The sequence below is a fragment of the Paroedura picta genome, chromosome 12 (genome assembly GCF_049243985.1).
Source record: "Paroedura picta isolate Pp20150507F chromosome 12, Ppicta_v3.0, whole genome shotgun sequence".
NCBI lineage: Eukaryota > Metazoa > Chordata > Lepidosauria > Squamata > Gekkonidae > Paroedura > Paroedura picta.
Genome location: NC_135380.1, coordinates 23,352,847 through 23,374,695, shown reverse-complemented (window position 1 = coordinate 23,374,695; position 21,849 = coordinate 23,352,847). Strand labels below are relative to the sequence as shown.

The 21,849-nt window shown below is 47.1% G+C and overlaps 1 protein-coding gene across 8 annotated transcripts in view; it reads right to left on the bottom strand.

Annotated features, from left to right (window-relative positions):
• The window catches only part of FAM178B (family with sequence similarity 178 member B), a 186,268-nt gene that overhangs the window by 65,057 nt on the left and 99,362 nt on the right, over positions 1–21,849 (bottom strand). For all 8 annotated transcript variants that reach the window (XM_077306258.1, XM_077306265.1, XM_077306260.1 and 5 more), the window contains one exon: positions 17,535–17,632. In XM_077306258.1, the coding sequence (XP_077162373.1) occupies positions 17,535–17,632 (98 nt within the window). The remainder of the gene's footprint in view (positions 1–17,534; positions 17,633–21,849) is intronic.

Genomic DNA, 21,849 nt, shown 5'->3' with positions numbered 1-21,849 from the left:
AGCTTCGATTGCACGACATGCACAGGTCACCAACTGTGCTTCTCTTGTCACAGAATGTGTAAGTTAATGTAGACTCTGTGCAGTCCTCCTTTACCTAGTGAGTTTTGGATGATGCTTGCTGGACCTACCATAGCTGTGCATGAAGCGTGTGCAGAATGTAATTGTTGGCCTGCCCACCAGCTCATTCATCTGGAAGAGCCTAAAGATTCCTGTCCTGAAAAAAAAGGCACATTTGAAGGAAACCTTTGAAAAAAATTAAAAACATGGCAGCCCTGGAGGGAGCCGGATTACTGTCCGCTCCAGAGAGAGCCATACAGAGTGAGTTCGGCTCAGCAGTTTAGACAGCTTGGACCCCTGCCAGCACCCGAGTCATTATTACTTCATTAGTTAGATTAGGAGAGGGACGGCTGCACAGTCTATTGTGGCTGCAGCGTTGGGGACTCCTGTCAGCACAGTGTGCTGCCGACACTCCTCCTGATTCCCACTCCCCCTGGCTTGTCCTCAAGACTTTAAACTTCCTGGACTACACCCATTAGGGTTAAACACGGCCGGTCCACAAACCGTCAGCCATTTCCATATTTCACAAGTGGAAACCGAGGTAAATAGCAGGCAAGGAACTCACTCAGAGGTCTCACTGCAAGGCTCTTGACACTTCTGAGACACCGGATCTACAGAGCGGTAGATCGGCCTCCATTTCTAGTTCTTATGCTTTAGGACAGGGGTAAGCAACCTGTGGTCCTCCAGATGTTCATGGACTACGATTCCCATGAGCCCCTGCCAGCAAACGCTGTAGCAAACGCTGGCAGGGGCTCTTGGGAATTGTAGTCCATGAACATCTGGAGGACCACAGGTTGACTACCCTTGCCTTAGAGTAAAAATAAACTATATTCTGGACACAGTCTCAAAACCCAAAGCACCCAAACGCTAGCTCAGTAGAAGTCAACGTGCGATGATCACTGCTCCTTAACATGTACATTGACTTGTTTGGAAATTGCATCATTGATATTTGAATTCCAGGGATGAGGTGACTCTGCTGAGAGGTGAAGGTATAATTGTACAGGGAGTCACCAGTGTGGCCTTCGCCACTCTTGGGACTCCATGTATGCTGTGTAGGAATCCAGAAAAGCTGCAAGAGGCAATGGAGGAGAGGGCCAGGCCTAGGTGATCATGCCTTCAGCTCCTGAGAAGAATGCCAATGGTACGTTGACCAATTCTCTCATTTAGTGTTTTGTCCTTTTGAATTTTAGATGGTTAGCCTTCTTGGGCAGAAAGACATTAAATAAATAACAAGAAAAATGGACTGGCATCTCAGAATGTTGTCACAGGAAATGAGGGATACATTTTTGTTATCTGTGCCATATCTGATTGAAGGGCATGATCCCAGAACTGCTGTTTAATTATCTATTTTGCTTTTTGACTCACAAATTACAGCAAGACTTGTGTGTGTGTGTGTGTGTGGGGGGGGGGGTGCTCCTGGAGTTTCCCCGTGATTGCTCTTTGCCCCGTTGAACAGTGGCTATCAGCAAGGATCAAGGGTACTAAACCCACCAGATTGAAGATGAGTTTTAACCAGTAGGTGGATGTAAGTAGTCTCCAAGAGGATTAGGCCAGCCTCTAGCCTGAAAAGGGCATTTGGAATACATTGTAGAACTCCACGGATCACTCGTAGGAACTTTGTATTTCTCCCAGTGAGCACCTTTCTTTGTGAATACATAGTTGGGAACTGTATAAGAGCTGGGTGAAAACCTTTCCTTGGAAGACCTTGAATACTGAAGAGATAAAGGAGGCCCTTTTTATGAAGAAGAATGGAGGAGGAAGCTCTGTGGGCTGTGTCATGCAGTGACTGAGCTCTCCAATTTCAAGACAAATGGGAGACTAAACCAAGATATTAAAAGATTTTTGTTTGTTCATTGCTGTGACTAAGAATGCCAGTCCCAGGTAGGACTTGGGAATCCCTCAGTTTTGCAGCTTATTTCCAGGTGACATTATACTCCACTGAAGTCCCTCCCTCTCCAAATCCCACCCAATTCTGGCTCCACCCCCAGAGTCTCCTGGTATTTCCCAGCCCAGAGCTAGTTGCCGCCCTCTATTTGTTATCTATGGATTCCATGTTTTTGGGTCAATACTTTGGGGTGCTGGTAGTGTACCACAAGCTGCTCCTCTTTACTGGGTGAAGCACAGAATGCTCTCCTGAGGCCCATTTATTAATAAGAAAGAACGACAGTATTGCCTGCATACATTAAAGTAGGACTTGTTTTATCTGCCAGCTTTGGAGAATGGAAGCTTAGATTTCTTCAGTGTTACGCCTAGGGGTTAACATAGTCGCTAAAGAAGAGAGGGGCCAGAATGCAGCCCTGCTAAACTCCTTTGCCAAGTGGAATCTTATTGGGAAGGTGGCCTTGAGGACTGCATCTAACTTTTTTACTATTCCTGATGACTCTCCGGAGCTGATTTTTGTAGCGAAATAAAAATTTGAACTTGAGCTTAAAGGGCTAAGTTTTATTTCTTGAAAAGTGAAATGTTGGTACTCCAGCTTGTATTGTCGGCCCTGGAAAGAATCACTCTGCTTTAACTCTTAAGCGTGTGGATACAGGAAAAGTCATAAGAGGAAAGGTTGAGGGAGCTTGGTCTGTTTAGCCTGGAGAGAAGATGACTAAGAGGTGATATGGTAGTCATCTTGAAGTACTTAAAGGGCTGTCACATAGAGGATGGAGCAGAGTAGTTTTCTGCTGCCTAAGAGGGTTGGACCTGAACCAATGGAACCAATTCAAAAGAATTTTCTCCTAAACACCCAGAAGCAGTTCCTGACAGGTTAGTTCCTTAGTGGAACAGGCTTCCTCAAGAGGTGGTGGGCTCTCCTTCTTTGGTAGTTTTTAAGCAGAGGCTAAATAGCCATCTGACAGAAATGCTGATTCTATGAACTTAAGCAGAATGTGAATGGGCAGAAGGGATTGTGTTGGTGCTTGGCTCTTGTGGCCCTCACTTTCTTGCCCAGGGAAATGCCGACTGCCAGATCAGAAGGCAAATTTCTTCCAGGCCCGACCAGCCAGAGATTCTGCAGGAGGTTGGTCTAGATGACCCTGGAAATCCTTTCCAACTCTATGATTCTTTGAAAAAAACTACGAATATGACCAGAGCTATAAAATAATATGTGGCAAAATATAACAGAGTAAGAAGGGAGTGGTATTATAAGACCAATAGCACCTTCAAAAAGTATTTTCCCACTGCTCAGGGACCAAGATCCAAAGAGTGCACCCAAACACCTAACATTCAGTAGACTGCAGGCATTTATTTCAATCACTTGCAACTGGGAAACAGAGGCACGGTCAGTTTATGGGCATTGTCTTGTGCTCAGAAATGCTGCCACTGCTGTGCCAAGCGTTATCAAGTGGCTGTGCTGTTAGCAATGATATTTTCTATGGTTTTGTATCAGCTGCGGTGGTTCAGCAGGGTGAACACAAAATCTATGTGCTTATCATCCTATTGTTCCCATTGTGGCTTATCCGAAACAGACTGGATGCTGATCTGTATTCCCTTGGGGTTACCTTGGGTGCCGGCCCAAACAGCAGGTAAAATGGCGACACGGGCATGTATGAATTATGCATATAAAAAACATGCTAGTCATGCCTGTGTCCCATTCAATGCTTTTTAATCTGCAGCTGTCAAACTCTATGTTGCTTTTGTACTCGCTGTGAGAGGGAGGAAGGAGCAGGGGAGGAGTTGCCATCACAGGAAACTCAATGTTTTCCCTGCGCACTGTCACACACAATAAGGAGGGTCTCCTTAGATGTGTAAATTACTTCTACGCAGGCCTATCTTCCTATCATTACACAACGGCGGCAGTTATGCTGGGCTTCATCTCTAAACAGCTGCCTTCAGAGACTGCTGGAAAGCTCCCCGTCAGCAAAATGAGGTGAATTTAACATGAGAGGCAGCTCAGGCGGGGAGGGAAACCGGACAGGCACATGTCTAATAGCAGGCCTGAGAACTTCGCTGCGGGGATTTATAAGGGCAGGAGGCCCAGGGAGAGGAATGATTGGAGAGTTTGCGTATGCGTGTGTCTGGCGAAGAATGAGGGGCAACTAAGGGCGGGGATAAGGAAATGCTGCTTTCTTTTAGCAGTGAAAGCAAGCAAGGAGGCCATTCTACCTGCCAAATAAAGAGGGGGAGGCCTTCCTGCAAACCTGGGAGAAGGGAAGGATAACCGAGGAAGACGATTTTGGCAAGAGAAAGCAAGCCCTTGTCAAAACTATGTCACGGCGCATCAGAGTGAGCAACAGGGAATCAAGTAGTGGGTTTCTCCAAAGGTATCAATAGTGGAGCAAAGAAAGATACCTCAGACTGAGAGAGTCTGAACAGCGTTGCCATTACCGGATGGGGCCTGGAGTCCTCCCAGAATGTCACTGATGTCCAGTCTACGGAGATCACTGCTTCAGAGGGCAGACTCTGTGGCATGCCTCCCCAAATCCCTCCCCAGAGACACTGGTCCCCGAATCTCCAGGAATTTACCCAGTTGGCATCTCTAAAACCTGAGGCCTATGCTGTATGTCAAAATAAGTCACCACCAAATCAACACCTTCCTGCCCTCATTAGTATACGGCAGATTTTAACCTCAATCTTGAGGGAAAGGTGATAGGAGATGAAATGCTCTTGTTCGGGAAGGCTCATCTCTAAGAGATTAAGGGGCAGCTGTTACGGTTCTAGAGGGAAATGGATTAGGACTGGCCACCGAGAGGGTGACAAACAGTACTGGCAGCCTGACAAGGTCTGCAGGCCACAGAAGGAAGACTGCTGACCTATCATGTCAGAAATTATAGATGTTTATAGATAGACATTCCTGGCAAATAGATGGGGAAGATGGGGAAGAAATGGAGATAGTGACAGATTTTATTTTCCTGGGCTCCAAGATCACTGCAGATGGGGACTGCAGCAAAGAAATTAAAAGACGCTTGCTCCTGGGGAGGAAAGCTATGGCAAATCTAGACAGCATCCTAAAAAGCAGAGACATCACCCTGCCAACAAAAGTGTGTCTAGTCAAGGCTATGGTCTTCCCAGTTGCAATGTATGGCTGCGAAAGTTGGACCATAAGGAAGGCCGAGCGTCAAAGAATTGAGGCTTTTGAACTCTGGTGCTGGAGAAGACTCTTGCGAGTCCCTTGGACTGCAAGGCAAACAAACCGGTCAGTCTAGAGGAGATCAGTCCTGTCTGCTCCTTAGAAGGCCAGATCCTGAAGATGAAACTCAAATACTTTGGCCACCTCATGAGAAGGAAGGACTCCCTGGAGAAGAGCCTAATGCTGGGAGAGATTGAGGGCAAAAGAAGAAGGGGACGACAGAGAATGAGGTGGCTGGATGGAGTCACTGAAGCATTAGGTACAAACTTAAATGGACTCTGGGGAATGGTAGAGGACAGGAAGGTTTTAAAGTATTTGATTATATTTTTTTGTGAAACTGTGATTATGGTTTTATCCAGATTTATAACTATTTATTTATTATTATATTTAACATAATGAGGCTCAGGACAGTTTTTAGCAGCATGTAAACTGCCCCAAGGTTTTTTGGTATAAAAATGCAATAATAAATAAGCCTTAACGATCTCAGAAGAGGGTGGCAGAGAGGTTTCGATTCAGCTCTCTCTGGTTCAGTTAAAGCAGGGGTAGTCAACAGCAAATGCTGACAGGGGCTCATGGGAATTGTAGTCCATGAGCATCTGGAGGACCACAGGTTGACTACCCCTGAGTTAAAGCACCTCTAAACTGGGAAGTGGGGATATGAGAGGATTTAGTACCTCCAGAAGCAACTGCTGACGCATCCAACAACAAGTGCTAACGTCTACCTCAGGAGGCTTACCTCACACTGATAATTTTGGCCCACACAGATTCTATAAGACATTCTCCTAACTGCATTATTGTTTGGCCAAACCCCAGGAAATAAATTGAAGAAAGAAGTCCAATACTTAATGGATGAGATGGGACTTCGGATTCACAGCCCAACCTGTCCAAAACCGCTTCTTGCCTCATCTATCATTGACGCATAAGCCGGGAAGGTAGTTACTTCTAGAGGCCAAAAGAAAGTGACTTGCTGAAAGCCACTTAATGAACATGGCTGAGCTGGGCTCCAACCCAGGTCCTCCAATACCCACAGGAATCACACAGGCTCTTTTCAGTGGGTGCTTTGCCAGTCCGTATACTACAGAGCACATGGGTTTAGTCCGCATCCTCTTTAACAGTCAGACGTCAGTCATGGGTTCTCCTCAGTTCCCATGTACATGATACCTGATGTGGATGGGGCCATTGCACACATGGAGAAAGGGCACCCCTCTTCAGCCCACTTGGGAAATTCATGTGGGTTTCACAATAGGTCAAATAGTGTCCCCACAGGCTTGGGAAATGAGGCAATGCTGCAATTCATGTTAGGAAGAGGACCCAACCTATGTACTTCATCATGTGCTAATTGGGACATTCCACATACAGCGTCTTACTTACAGGTCTTCCATCCCTCCTGCCAGGATGTTCCTGCTAAACTGTATGTTCTCTGCATCAAAAAAACCCATGTCTAGACGCAGCTAACATGTCAAGGAGAGAGTGAGTTCACTCCTACCTGCTGGTTTTCTATAATTAGGGATGACAATTAAGAAATATGATACATCTTCATTTCAAAATATGTAGATTCCTTCTCTCTTTCTGCTTCATGCTTTTTATCATGCTCAAGCTCACAGGCCCCTTTCCCTCCTTCCTTTATTCTGACCACTTGTCCTTGCTGCCGTGCTATTTCTTGCTAAGCCTGAGACAAACTCCCCTAGATCACTTGCTCCTCCTCCTAAACCACATCCCCACTTAACCCCATGATTCTCATCCGAAACATCTGCGTTATCACCCTCTACCCCCCCCACTGACATTCGACAGTTTTCTCCACTGACAAGTGCTCATAATAAACTCAGCGCCTAACCTCCCTTGTCTATTCCTGTTTTACACTGTCAACCCTCTTGACAAGGGCCATGCAGCTCCTGACACACTGCTGGTGTTATGTAAATATTACTATTAGTAGAAGTAGAGAGAGCTCACTGCTAAGGTCAAGTGTAGGAATGTTTCCATGAGTCTTCTTATAACAGTTTTTGTCTCAGTTGTTTTGTAATGAGAATGGAAAATCCATTTTGCTCAAAATGCTCGGCTGCAGTACAAAGGCCTTCTTGTGGCCAGAATCAGCAAGGCTGGAAATTCTTAGGGCAATTCCACACATGTTAAATGTAGTGAAATGCTTACCTTAGGTAGTCGTTATATTCCGGCCGCTCCACATGACATCGCCAACATCCAGCATCTAGGCAGCAAACTGCTTGCTCCATCCTCCATTTTAAAGCACTAGTTGGGGAATCATATAAAGTGGATTCCCCAACCTAAAAAGTGCAAGCTACAGGAGAGCAACAAGCAAGCCACCAGCGAAAGAAATGTGTGGAGGAAAAGAAGTGCTACCTCTGCCTCCAATGTCCCGCCCTCGCACCCACCTCTCTATCCCTTCTTCCAGGGGATGAAAAGTGAATTTTGTAAAATTAAGAACAGACTGGAGCAACGAATAGGCAGACAAGCATGCAGGTGATGCCAGAAATAATTTTCTCCCAAAATTGTGACACAAAGCATGCCACTCTAAAGTCCCCCCCAAAATCAGGATCGAGATTATTTTTTTTAAGTATCAAGACTCGTGATTCCATAAGGGGTAGTATTCAAAAAACACTATGCATCTAATGATAAGAAAAAGAAGAAAGAAAAATGGATTTCAGTGTTGTATGCAAACAAAATGGGGTAGAGATTGTCAGCGTGGAATGAAATGGACATGAAATTTAAAGAGATACAAACATCGGGATAGGAAGCCTAAAACTTTGAAAACATTTTTTCCTTTAATGCTTTAGTGAATAAAGGGGTAGGTGGGTTTGTTGGCAGTCTCTGGAAGCCTAACATTAAAATGGCAGTGGAGCCACATGGAACATCTGCAAACTGCTGAACTTAAGAATTACTTGGGATCGATCTATTTGGGAGAAGAGAGTAATCTGCACAGACGGGCTATAGAAACATGCCAAGATCACATCCAGTATGTGGGATCAAATTAGAGACTCACAAAGAGAAAATCACACAAATTTGCAAGGAAAGGGATGAAATGTGCATCACTATGCAACTGTGCTAGAGCAATGCCAAAAATACCCCCACCCCTTTCAATTTAGTGGGAAAAGACCAAAAAATCTCTTCAGAGCTTCTGCCAGAGGACTCCTCCCCCATACAAATTGCAGCCCTGTGCAAAGTGTGGTGGAGTTGTAGCCAACTTTGCACAGATGTGCATGCACACACACGCTGCCAACTATCCCAGCTTGCAATGCCAGTGTCAGTGGGTTCTACCATGCATTCTGTACACTCAACATGTTCCCCCATATTTTGAGATCATGAGACTCTTTCCCATTTTACACCGTGGCTGGTAACACAGCAGAGAACTAGTGCTTGGCAATGTGAAAAACGGGGCTTTGCAGCTGCTTGTCCAAAAACTGTCCATTTCAACATCTGGTTCCCCCCTCCCTGTGCCTTCCTTCCTTTCTGCTACCTTTCATCCACTGAACTAACCCTAAACTGCATGAGCAAAACCTGAACTGTGAGGATTTACATGGACGGTGCTTACTGGGCGCTGCTGTGCTGCTGTGGTAGGGTAATTGTGTTAGAAAAATAAAACTTTGACGCCAGCCCCCACAAGTCACAAGTGATGCTCCACCCTGATTTAGAAAAGTACATTTTTTTTAATGTGGCTGCAGAATAAATACACTGGAAGAAAAAGAATGGTGTGTAAAGTGGGCCCAGAATCTAAAGGCTAAAGGCTTACACCTCTGAAAATCTGCAGTAAGATGTGCATGCATTAAGGGCCTCTCTCTCTTTTCCACTTTCATATTCTGCCGATGAGTGATGCAAACGTGGATGAAAGGCGGATTTCAACCTCATGCATCAAAGCAGCCAGAAAGTGTTGTGGTGAGGGAGGCTTTTTAGGGGGCAGCCTTGGCTTTGTGCGGAGGCAGCCTGTTGGAACTAGGGAGGGACAGTGAACTGTACAACAGCCTTTCTTTCTTGCTACGCTTTGGGAGCCTGGCTGGCTCCACGCCTGTGGGCTGATCCCAGCTACCAAAGGGGAAAAATAAAACTCAACTCCAAGTAACCTCTCTGGCGAAAGCAGTGATTACACAGCCAGCTGGGCTGCTGTCCAACAGGATCTGCTGCAAGAGGGGGAAGGGGAAGGGAGCAAGAACAGCTGTCTTTGCCAGGTCAAGAGCCCACAGGAGACTTAGGGGGCAGTGGGGAGCAGGAGAAAAAGGCAACTGGACCACAAGGAAGGTGAGACAGCCGCTGCTTCAGACAACAGATTTCAGGAACCATGAAAAGGAGGGAGGTATAGTGGAGCAAGCTGAAACCCACAGAGAACAACTTGGATAAAGGTGGGAAAGGAGCCTTATCAGATTTGCAGAAGATGCTAAATTGGGAGGGATCATTAGCACTTGAGAAAACGGGAGTGGGTGGGGGGATGCAAAATGTCCTTATAATACTACTCTATTCCTCATGGGTTAGATCTCATTTGGAAAATTGTGCCCAGTTCTGGGTACAGCAGTTCAAAAAGGATATTGACAAGTTGGATCGTGTCCAGAGGAGGGTGACTAGGATGGTTGAGGGGCTGGAATCTATGCCTTACAAGGGGAGGCTGAGAAAGTTGGGGATGTGTAGCTTGAAGAAGAGGTGTCTATTGGCGTGGTGTGTGGCAAGCCAGAGCCCTGGACCTTGCTGCATGCATGAATCCAAGTGGCAGGCGGGGCTTTCTCCCATCGCTGGGTCCAGAAGGCATGGCAGGCACCAAGTCACAGCCTCAGGTCCCACTGCGGTGCACACAAGCAATGGTCTGGACCTTCCCACCATTCCCAGGATTGGCAGGAGGGGAGGACGGGCAGGAAGCAACACTTCTGAATTCTCAGCTTTCAATAAAAAGGAAATCTCTGGACCTCTCCTTTGCAGAGTCACAAGGACAAAAGGCATATACTTGCAAAAGAAGTGGATAGAGACTTTTTAAAAACGAAATCTGGGAATTCTGAGAACTTGCTTATACCTATTTATACAACAGTCACGTCCATATAATGATCTTCTAGCGTTAAAAAAATTTGCAAAAGTCCTTGTGGCCAGGCGAAGAGAGGTGGCAACTTCTGAAACCTGCAGAATAATCTGCCAGACAGACGCCCCCCGTTGCTGGTTCCCTTTTTCTGCAGCCGTCCCCAGCAATGGGCAAGCCATAAAATCTTGTCCTGCACAGAAGACCCCTCTGTGTTTTTAAGCTCCCTTGCTCAAGCTCCATGGTAAGGAACAGGAACCGCATAACTCCTGCCTATTTCAAGGGGGCGTAAGCATGAGAAATTGCTGGTCAATTGTGGCCCACCGTTCATCGTTGCGGAGGTGGGGGGAGGAGAAAGAGAAGGCATATGGATTATTCACAATAGTGCAGCCCTGGAAAGAGGCAATTGGTTAAATCTGTTTCTACCTATAGTTGCTTCCTACATTACGTTTGCTTGGCATTTCTAAAAATGCTAATTGGAAGCTTCTCGTCTGTTCCCCGACTCCCTCCCACCGCCTTTCTATAAATACGGATGCCTGCAGAGGGCTTGTCAGTGGGGGATTGAGCACGAAAGATTTTGCAACCTTGAGAACAGTAATAATAATAATAAATAAGAAAAACAAAAAAATATATAGATTCCGAAGGAGGAGAAACTGGAATGATAATCATGGCAGGCAAGAGTTTCAGATGGAAATGCCACACACTCTCCACCGCTTCTGGCATCACGCAGCACAGAAGGTAGGGGGGGGGTCCCCTCAGAAAGTGGTTCACCCTCCAAAGCTCTGCCCCAGAAAAGCTGCACTTCGGCAGAGTGCAAAATGATTCTTGTGCAGGGAAGGGGGGGGGGGGGCGGCGGCACTAAAAGCCAAACGCAACAAGATTCTAGGAGATTCACTTGAGCAATTTTCAACACTAACCAGCAACTGCAAGGGAGCCTTCCTCACACACATGCACCAGGATTGGGGCCACAGCAAAACACATGCCGTTTTCCTGATCTTGAAAAGCATGCCCCCACCCCACCCCACCCCACCCCCGAGCTACTCTGTCCCTATGTTAAAAACTGCTGTGGGAGGTCCCCTGATTCAGACAGCCAGGAGGTGGTGGGGGTTAGGGTTGCCAGATCCAGGTTAGTAGTAGTAGTAGTAGTAGTAGTAGTAGTAGTAGTAGTAGTAGTAGTAGTAGTAGTAGTAGTAGTAGTAGTAGTAGGTGGAAGAGGAGGAGGAGGAGAGTTGGCTCTAATATGCTGCTTTTCTCTACCCGAAGGAGTCTCAAAGCAGCTTACATTTGCCATCCCTTTCCTCTCCCCACAACAGACACCCCATGAAGTGGATGAAGCTGAGAGAGCCCTGATATCACTGCTCTGTCAGAACAGCTTAATCAGTGCCGTGGCCAGCCCAAGGTCACCCAGCTGGCTGCATGTGGGGGAGCGAAGAATCAAACCCGGCTTGCCAGATTAGAAGTCTGCACTCCTAACCGCTATACCAAGCTGGCTTTCTACTTGGGGATGCAGCCTGGGGAAGACAAGGATTACAGCGGGGTACAATGTTATAGAACCCACCCTCCAAAGCATGCATTTTATCTAGGGAAACTGATCTCTGTGGTCGGGACATGAGCTTTAAATCTGGGGGATCCCCAGGTCCCTACTACTACTACTACTACTACTACTACTACTACTACTACTACTACTACTACTACTACTACTACTACTACTACTACTTCTTCTTCTTCTTCTTCTTCTTCTTCACCAAACAGAACCCCTTCTCAACATTTATAAGCCTCTGTAGAGGAAAAAAATGCAGGGACAGCTGTACTGCACCTGTAGTTTCCCCTACTGGGGTAGGTAGAGGGAGACAGCCCACAGATCAGCTCATTCTGAATCCTGCCACTGGAGCCCCACTCTGTCCCCTGCCCACAGCTCCCGTTTCATGTTAAAATAATGTTGGGACACCCAGCCATGCATCTTCAACATGGAGCCTGGTCCTTAAAGCCACAAAGAGGCCATCATGTGAGGTCATCAACACTCATTGGCTTGGATGTTCAGAAAAAATCCCACAGGAGGGGATGGAAGAAGAGGATGTTCTTGGGTATGACAGACAGATAAGACCACCTCACACACAAGCAGACTGAACACGTGAGAGAACCTCACACTCTGCACTTCCACATCTCATTAGAGGCTCTGGTGAGTGACCTGAGAACTCAGGAGTCCTGGCCCTTCACGCAAACACTGAGGAGGAAACGGTTGGAAGCCAGGAGACGTCAAGTCACTTTTCAGACTAATATCTCATTACAGACGAAGCCATTTCACCCCTTGTGCCTGTAAAACGGAGATAAAGTGCTTAATGCCTGTTCAGAGCTGTCAGGATTATATGAAGCTAAGTAGAGTTTTTTATCTGCTTTAAACACAGGAACTGCTCTACCTTCTCAAAAGGGAGAAATTAAACTTGGAAGCCATCTTGGACTCTGCTGTCCTTCCTCATCTCTGCACCCAGCAAGATCAGAGCAGCCCTACGATGAAGCGCCTCACCCAGGCAAAGGATTTGGGGGTAACTTTAGGGGCAGCAGAGTGAGAGGCAAGCAGATCCAGCCCAGAAGGCACGATCTATCGGGAAAGTCTTTTTGTTTTTTTAAATAACACTTGGATGAATGGGAGTTGCATGACAGGCTTCTTCCGTAATCTGTTATCCTCACCATACGAGGTGGAGAGGGGGAGTAATGCCTGGATAGGCCCTAAGAGTGCCTTGAGCTCATTGCTGTCGCCCAAGGATGACACACTGCTTCTTAATTAGGCCTTAAAGTCTGCACAATGATAAGGAAAAAAATAATGTGGCAGTCAGGGCTGGGTAGGAAGACTCGTCTTCTCTTGGTGTAGTGGTTAGGAGTGCGGACTCTTAATCTGATGAGCCGGGTTTTATTCCCTATTCCTCAACATGCAGCCAGCTGGGTGACCTTGGGCTCACCGCAGCACTGATAAAGCTGTTGTGCCCAAGCAGTAATATCAGGGCTCTCTCAGCCTCACGACTACTACTACTACTACTACTATTACTACTACTACTACTACTACTACCACCACCACCACCACCACCACCACCACCACCACCACCACCACCACCACCACCAGTAGTAGTAGTAGTAGTAGTAGTAGTAGTACTTCTTCTTCTTCTTCTTCTTCTTCTCTGTTCCTAAATGATCCACAAAGCAACACCTATGACTGGCCTCTGATGCTCGCCACTGGGGCTGCTGCAGGCATGCAGCCCACTACCCTAGCAAGAAGGGCTTCATGCCTATGGAAGATGGTCCCGAAATGCTTTCTTCACATTAACAGCAATCCCAGATTTGGGCAACAACCACTGAGGTTAGCAACGTGTGCCTACAAGAGACCGGACGAAGCACAGGAACACAAGGACTAGATAAGGATGACTTTGTATCTGTGTGGCTGTGAGATGAAGAACAAGACTGGCACAGATCTGTGTACAAAAAGGCTGCTTGCTCTGTCCATCCCTTTTGGCTCCAGCAACCCAAGTCCAGGGTAGCAGATGGAGTAATGGAAAAGGAAGGTGAGCTTGCTGGAACTGGAAAGGGCTTTGGCCCTGTGGTAAGTGTGGCAAACAGGCACTTAACAGACTGAGGGACAGGAGGGAAGGGAACCTTTAGAGTGAAGACAGATACCTAATTCAACGAAAAATTCTTTGCTCAGTCCGACAGCCTCTAATTTCGGTTGACAGGTATACGTGAATGAAGAACAACCAGGGGCCTAATGGCTCCCTTTTGGTAGTTGGACAGAGCCAGCATGGGTGCAGTGCTTGGAGAATTGGACAAGGATCTGGAAGACCTCGCCATGGAAGGCTTCTTGGGGACCTTGGGCTGGTTACAGAGTCTCAGCCAAATCTGTCTCACGGGACCGTTCATCCAAGGATGTAATGAAGGCAGAGAGAATGCTGTGGAAAGCTGCTTTGGCTCCCCATTGCGGAGACTAACAGAGTATACACACCTAAGTAAATTAAATAGTTACAGTGCTTACTTGAGAGGAAGCCCCTCCAAAGTAAATGTGCACAGAACTGCCTGCAGGGCAGCGTCTTGCCAAGTGCTTGTTCAGAAATCCCAAGGTCCCTCCCTCCTCTGAACCAGACAGCCTCATTTCCCCTGGAGCCCTTGAGAGCTGCCATATCCGCTTCCTTCAATGGGAAGGAGCAGAACAAAGTGGAAACGGCCCTTGCGTAGAGGAAGAGATGGGAGTTCATCACGCTCTTGCCCGCCACTCTGCTTCCCTTTGCAGGGACTTGAACTCTTGGCCCCAGAAATAGGTGGCCTGAGCGCCTTTCCTCTCCCAAGCCATGTGCAAAGGAAAAGAGAATCTTGGGAGACTTCCACCACCCATCCCAAGGAAGGAAACAGGGCCTCTCCATAGCAGCATGCTTCGGACAAGGGGTGAGGGTCCTTTGCGTAGCGACGGATGAGATACGGAGCTACTCATCTGGCCCACTCCCTTCCAGCAACTGTTTCCGCAAGCTGGCTTACACAGAGAGGACAAGCACGGAAGGGAGGAGATGAAGGACAATTAAAATATCCTGGGGATATGCAGGATACAGTGGTTCCTAGGACACTGAAGCTAATCTAGCACCTCAACATTCTCTGCCCTACTTCAGGTCACTTCTAATCTCCTCTCCCTCTCTGCAAAGCCCTGACAATAAGTCAGCCCACAGCCTCCGGGGAGTCACACAGCTCCTCACAGCTCTCACCCACTTCTTATTCCACCCACTTTAAAAGATCTGTAGGACTACCTGGCTGCAAGCAATCAGTTTGACTTGGAAATACCTGTGTGCTCTCCACCTTCCTCTTCCCACATTAAGGAACCAAGGAAGACAGCCCCATCCTTACTGGAGGCATGTTTTTCTCTTATCTGTCTTTCTCACTCTCACTCTTCCTCACTGTTTGTCCTCCTCTGCTGCCCTCCCCCCTCCATGACCCTGCCCATATTTCGGTGGCAGTGCCTGAGAGGCTGGTTAGTTCCACACTAAGACCTTTCAGGGGTCCCTAAGAGTTAGGGGTCCCTTTACCACCATCTGCTGAATAGGAACAGGGGTTACACACAACAGTCTAGCAATACATTCCTCATAAAATCTGCCCCCACTGACTAGAAGTAAATTATTTCAAAACAAGCCCTCGTTCGCAAATTCTCTATTTCTCCCTGCAAGTCTCCCTTCGTTCCTTTGTTTGCAACCTATTGGTTCTCTTTGGACACTCAGGAATCAATGGCTGATTGTGATTTGTTGTCCCCAGGGTCATGGATAGCTTAAACAACGCTTTCCCCTTCTAAGCCAACCCAAGTCACTGTTCATTATTTTAATGTTATTGTTTAACATTGTAATAATCCACTTACAAATTAATATATTTCTCAAAAAAATGAACACCAGATTGTCTGATAGAACTGAATGAATAAATAATGGCAATTACAGAATAAAATGGTCAGTGTGGAACTGCCCCTTCTCTCTCTAATTGTCCCCTACTACTTTTGACTTGGACGGTGGCAGCAGCACTCACACAGCAGAGTAGTGTGTTGGTGGCCATCTCTTATATCACACGCGAGCTGGAAGGCCACCATAGTGACCAATCATGCACAGGTCTTGTCTGTCTGTCTTTCTGTCTGTCTGTCCGTCCATCTTATGTCTTGTCAAGCCATCACATGGCAGGTTACATAATGAGCCCAAATAAAAACAATCCCTGTTAAAACCACCATTAAAAACCATCAACATACGAATTACAAAAACATGGCAGTAACAGAGACCCTCTCTCCCTGGTGCAGCTACTTGGGGTGCCAGGGGGATACTTAAGCCACCTACCACCAGCCAATGATCTAAAAAATGTGGTGGCAGCAGATTTCTGGGGGGCCATCTGATCTTCCATGCCCTGGCCTCAACCATATACCTGGTGGAAGAGCTCAGTCTTACAGACCTTGCAAAACACCAAAAGCTCCCGCAGGGCCCACAGCTCTTCCAGGAGCTCCTTCCACCAGGGTGGGGCCAGGCCTGAAAAGGCCCTGGTCCTGGTCGAGGCCAGGTGAGCTTCCGTGGGCCCAGGAATGACCAATAAGTTGGTACTTGCAGAGCGTAAGGCCCTGGGGGGGGGCGTAGGATGACAGGCAGTCCTTCAGATATGTGGGTCCCAGACCATGAAGGGTATTAAAGGTCAAAACCAGAATATTGAACCTGACTGATAAACCAATGCAGCTGATTCAGCACAGGCTGGACATAGGCCCTCGGATAAGTTCCTGTGAGGACCCCAGCAGCTGCATTTTGAACTTCAGGCTTTCCCTGTCTCAGCAGCCCTTGGCCACACACACCTTCCATCACTACTCATTCTACCTCCCTTCTGCCATCAAAGTCCCCCTCTGTACCTTCCTCCCATCCAACCAGCCTCCCCTTCCTAATTCTGTCTGTTTCCTTCAACCTGCTGATTTCTCATAGCTCATGCCCCACCCGCCCTGCTCTCCTAACCCCTGCTTCTTCTGCCCCTCCTACTCAAGCAAACAGTGGCCAGGGAATCTTCTGAGCGCCTCATCTTTCTGTTAGCTCCATTACACCAAATCAGTGCCAGCCAAAGACATCATTACTATTTGATGTAGTGGTTAGGAATGCAGACTTCTAATCTGGCGAGCCGGGTTTCATAGAATCACAGAATCATAGAGTTGGAAGGGTTTGATTCCGCGCTCCCCCACACTCAACCAGTTGCGTGACCTTGGGCTCCTCACAGCACTGATAAAGCTGTTCTGACCGAGAAGCATCATCAGGGCTCTCTCAGCCTCACCTCCCTCACAGGTGTCTGTTGTGAGGAGAGGAAAGGGAAGGGGGTTGTAAGTCGCTTTGAGATTCCTTCGGGTAGAGAAAAGTGGCATATAAGAACCAATACTTCTTCTTCCACAACTGCTACCTCCTCCACCACACAAAAAAAAAAGGACATGGTCAGTTGTGTTTACCCTTCTGGAAGACAGAGCAATCCATTTCAAGTTGCAATTTTTTCCTCATCCTAAACAACACAACTGGTAATGGATGCCCCTGCCAACCCTTTCCCCCAAACACATATTTCTCAAGGTAGAAACATTCTATTTAGACAAAGGAGGCTCTGAAAGGAGCCGAGAGTCCATTCAGATAAGAGAAAGACAGTGAGCAGAGTGAAAAGAATGGGAATGAATGGAATAGAACTCCTTGAAATAACAGCACATCCCAGTGCAAAGTAACACTACTTGTATCGTAGCAAGCATCACCTGGATACTTAAGTCTAGCATCTACTTGTGCCAACTTGTCCTTTGCACGTAGAAATAAAATACAGAGAAACCCAGACAGGCTGATTCCAATATCTCTCAGGTAAGATACCCTCCCCTCCAGTCAACCCAAACTTCTCATTGCGCAAGTATGAACTCACCTTCCTCGGTCTGTGGTGTCAGGAAAGAGGCGCATGACGGCCACCAAGTTGTGATGGTGCTCAGAGATGTGGCAGAGGGACTTGCATAATTCCAGTAGCTGTCAAAGGAAAGACATGTCAGTTGTGAACATGTGGGGGTAGGACACCCAGCAGACTGCTGCTTGGAGAGGAAAGGGCGGAGAGGATTGTCTACCCCAAATGGTCTTGCAGCCCTCCTCTGAATGTCTTCCCTGTCCGAGAATTCAGCTTGTGCGCTGTAGATATACTTCAATTCTCCAAGAGGGGAAATTACAAAGTAAGTAATTCCCTCATCCCGTGGTACCCTGGGAAATGTAGTTCTGTGATGTGGGACTAGGGTTCTCTAACAAAAGAATCCTGTCATATCCACTGTACTACGATTCAGAAGAGGCTCTGGGGAAGTACTGACTAGTAACAAGAAGATTGATACACATATGTAGCTCAGCAATGCTCTCTCCTTTTCTCTGGCTAGGCCAGATTCTCAGCAGGCATCCAAAAACCCACTGCTGTCCACCTTCATCCCTTCTTCCATGGGTCAGTGTATTGAGCTGCAGCACTCCACTAAAGATGGAAGCTGGGGCAAGGAATTGTTCTTAGTTACCAGGGTGCTTGGGGAACCTCTACAATATAGAGCAAATGATCTCCTTCACTTCAGGTTTTTGAGGAACTCTGGGGTTTGTATATGCTGTGCTGCCAATGAAGGTAACCTTTAAAATTTTATTTTATCTGATGTCTTTATATCCTTTTTTGATCTGACAGTATTGTGATGGCCAATGGCTAACACAATAAAATCTATCCATCTATCGCTCAACCTAAGAGAACCCCCTGAACTCAAAGTTGAGGAGGAAGAGAAGCAAAAAATAATCCCTGATCTTGTGCAGAGCTTAGGTTGCTCCTGAGCATCTCAGAAGCTCATGCTAAAGACATTGGAGAAAGGTCCTAGCAATAGTTTTGACTGGCCATGGTGTTATTATGATCTTCTGGCTGCTTATGGCTTTTATGATGATAGGTGTTATTATGGTCTTTTGGTCGTTTGTGGCTTTTTTGATGATATTTCAACAAGCGAGTTCTTGAGCAATATTTTTAATTGTTGTTGCAAACCGTTGCACCCTTCCTCTGAGGGCCTCTGAGCCACTGAGATGAGAGGGGATAAGACTATTGCAATAAAAAAACCCCACCGAAAAGCAAAAGTCTGGCATCCTGATTGTGGCAGAGATTGCATCAGCCGACAGAACAGACTTGAAGCCTGCTGTGCAGAAGTATGTAGGCAAAACAGAAGCAACCTGTGGCACAATGCCATTCTGGTGTTCTTTGCATGCGAGTGTGCAGCATGAAGCTGAATTGCACCTAGAAACGCTGCCACATCTCCTAACCGATGGATGGACGGGTTCACCTCCTCTTTCATTTTGAGGGCTGTGTTCAAGGCTGGATTGCAGCTGGGAAGAGGGGAGAATGGAATAGTCTAAACACAGCGCCTGCCTTCGCCCAGCAGGTTGCGGTGACCGTGGCCAAGTCAGGCATGCCAGCCCCAGCCAAAAGCATGGAAAGCAACCGGGGGCTGCTGGGCTCGGCAGGGAACTGCCGAGTCAAAACCTGCGCCAGAGGCTCGTTAAGCTTTGTCATTAATTAAGCCGCTAAATGGAATATATTATTGTTGGCTGAGTCGAATGCAGAGGCAGGACACAAAGAAGTGTCAGCAAGACTCCAGGGCAAGACAAGGGATGTGGCTCGGGGGTGGGCAGAAACAAAGTAGATGGGTCCTAATATCCCCAGACAGGAGCGGTTTCAGGACCACAGTAGGTAAGGATAATTTGGGTTTGAGTCTTTTGCTGTAGAAAGTCACTACGGACAACAAAGAATTGCAAATACATCATAACGTTCAAAGCCTGCAGGCGGCGGCCCTCCATTTTCAACTTGGTGTATAGCACTTACATAGAAAGGTGCTTTTAATAACATGTGTTATTAGCATCATAATTATTATCATAAGCCCTGTCATCTGCAGTCTTCAGTCAATTCCTGCCATCCAAACTGCCCTGCCGCTGGAGCAAATCTCCACGTGTTTCCTTCTAAGGGCCGCACACACACACAAGACACGTTAAAGGGACCGAAAGAACAGATATTGTGGATAGAGAATAAAGTTCCTAATTTTTAAACGGGTCTTTCCAGCTGTCCTCGAAGATCGTTTGCTCTGCAGCAATTCTCAGGCGAAGTTATTTACCTCCGTGCCGTGGAAAGAACCGACGGCCCGCTGCTGCCTATTAAATCGCGATTTGAGGGACGGGAATTTTTGTTTTGCCTGGTCAGTTGCAACCTCAGTAATAAGGCAGAAGCCAACGAGGAGCATCCCGGTGGGGTTCCCGCCACAACTCCCCTCGCATGGTTCTAAAACACAACACGTTTTGGAAAGGACTGGAAAGGCTCAGTGAGCCTTTCCAAACTCTAAAAGCCACAAAGCACTGTGAGCTCAGCTCAAGAGGACCTGCCAGCAGAGAGGGGACCAAAGGGCTGCCAAGGAAGGACTGCAGCAGCTGCACGAGCCAGAATTCCAGTGTCAGCACCGGATTCTTCCACATCGCCCGGACACGTTTCCCCCCACCCCCCGCCCTGGACTGCTGCATAGCCACCCATTTAGAGATAAGGCCCTCCAGCTGGATTCCTGTCCTTTTATGGGGCACGTGAAGGCAGAAATGCAACAGATGAAGCTTTCCTCACCAAACGTCTTTGTTGCGCAGCTGCTAAAAGCATCAGAGCCTTGTCAGGAGAACAAAAGGCGGCAACCCAATTGTAGTTTGGCAATGAAGTATGCCGTAGAGGCAGGGGAGGGGTGGGATGGCAGGAACCCGATCTAAACTGATTTTTATCATCACACCACTCAGGGACAAAAAAGTGAAAGGGGGGTGGGGTGGCATCCCCTCTCTAGTTCCATTCTTTTTGTGTACAAAAAAAAAATGGTAATCAAGCCGGCCGAAGCAAGTATGTTCAACAGGCTTAACATGTGGATGTGGGAAGTTGAATATTTTCATGGCATTTCAATAATAAGATCATCTGCTAAATAACATCCCAGTAAGCCTCTATTAAAGGGGCAGGACGGTTCCCTTCCAGCCCACTGGCAACCCTGAATAAAATGGCACGTGGGGCAAAGGCCATGCTTTGACCACTCCTTGCTGCCCACTTGGCCAACTCCATTTTTCCATGCTGCCACCATTTGTTTCTGCTCCTGAGCCTTTGACAGCATCCCGACACCCAGGAACGAACAGATGAAGCTTTTCCTGACGGGGCGATTGCACTGCCTCTTCAAGAGTTGCAGAACAAGGAGCATGTTACGGGACTGTAACAAAATGGCATTGCTTACATCAGAACATCCCCAGCCATTCATTTAAACTTAGCACGGGGTATGTGTTAAGGGCTGTCAAGTCGCTTCCGACTTATGGTGACCCTATGAATTAATGACCTCCCAAACATCCTGTTGTTAATGGCCTTGCAAGCTGAAGGCTGAGGCTTCCTTGACTGAGCCAATTCATCTCATGTTGGCTCTTCCTCTTTTCCTGCTTGCCTTCCCCTTTTCCTAACGTTATTGTCTTTTCCAGTGACTCTTGTCTTCTTAAGGAGACCAAAGAACAGGAGCCTCAGTTTGGTCATTTTAGCTTCTAGGGAGAGTTCACCCTAGAAGATACAAGCTCTGAACATGCTGGAAAAGTGGGCAAATGAGAACAAGATGCGATTCAATAAAGATAAGTGCAGAGTTTGGCATCTGGGTCACAAAAAGAAGATGCATGCATACTGGGTGAGAGATATACTCCTGGGTAGAAGTGGGTGTGGAAGAGATCTCGGTGTACTTGTAGACTGTAAGCTAAATACGAGCACAGTGTGAAGCGGTGGTAAAGAAGGTGAATGCAGTCTTGGGCTATATCAACAGAGGCATCACAAAGAAATCGCAAGATGTCATAGTCCCGCTGTGTACCGCATTGGTCAGACCCCACCTGGAATACCGTGTGCAATTCTCGAGGCCTCATTTCCAGGCCTGCCTGATCTTGCCAGATCTCAGAAGCTAAGCAGGCTTAACCACAATCAATATTTGGAAGTGAGACTACCAGGGAAGTCCAGGGTTGCTACATTGGGGAAGGCAATGGTAAGCCACCTCTGAACATCTCTTGCATTGAAAAGTCTATAGGGTCGCCATAAATCAGCTGCAGAGAGGTGATGTTCACATATACAGTCATCTTTTCAGTGTCCTGAGACACGTGTTTGCAGTGGACAACTTGATGCCTTCCCAGAATTCTATGAGGATAGATTCAAA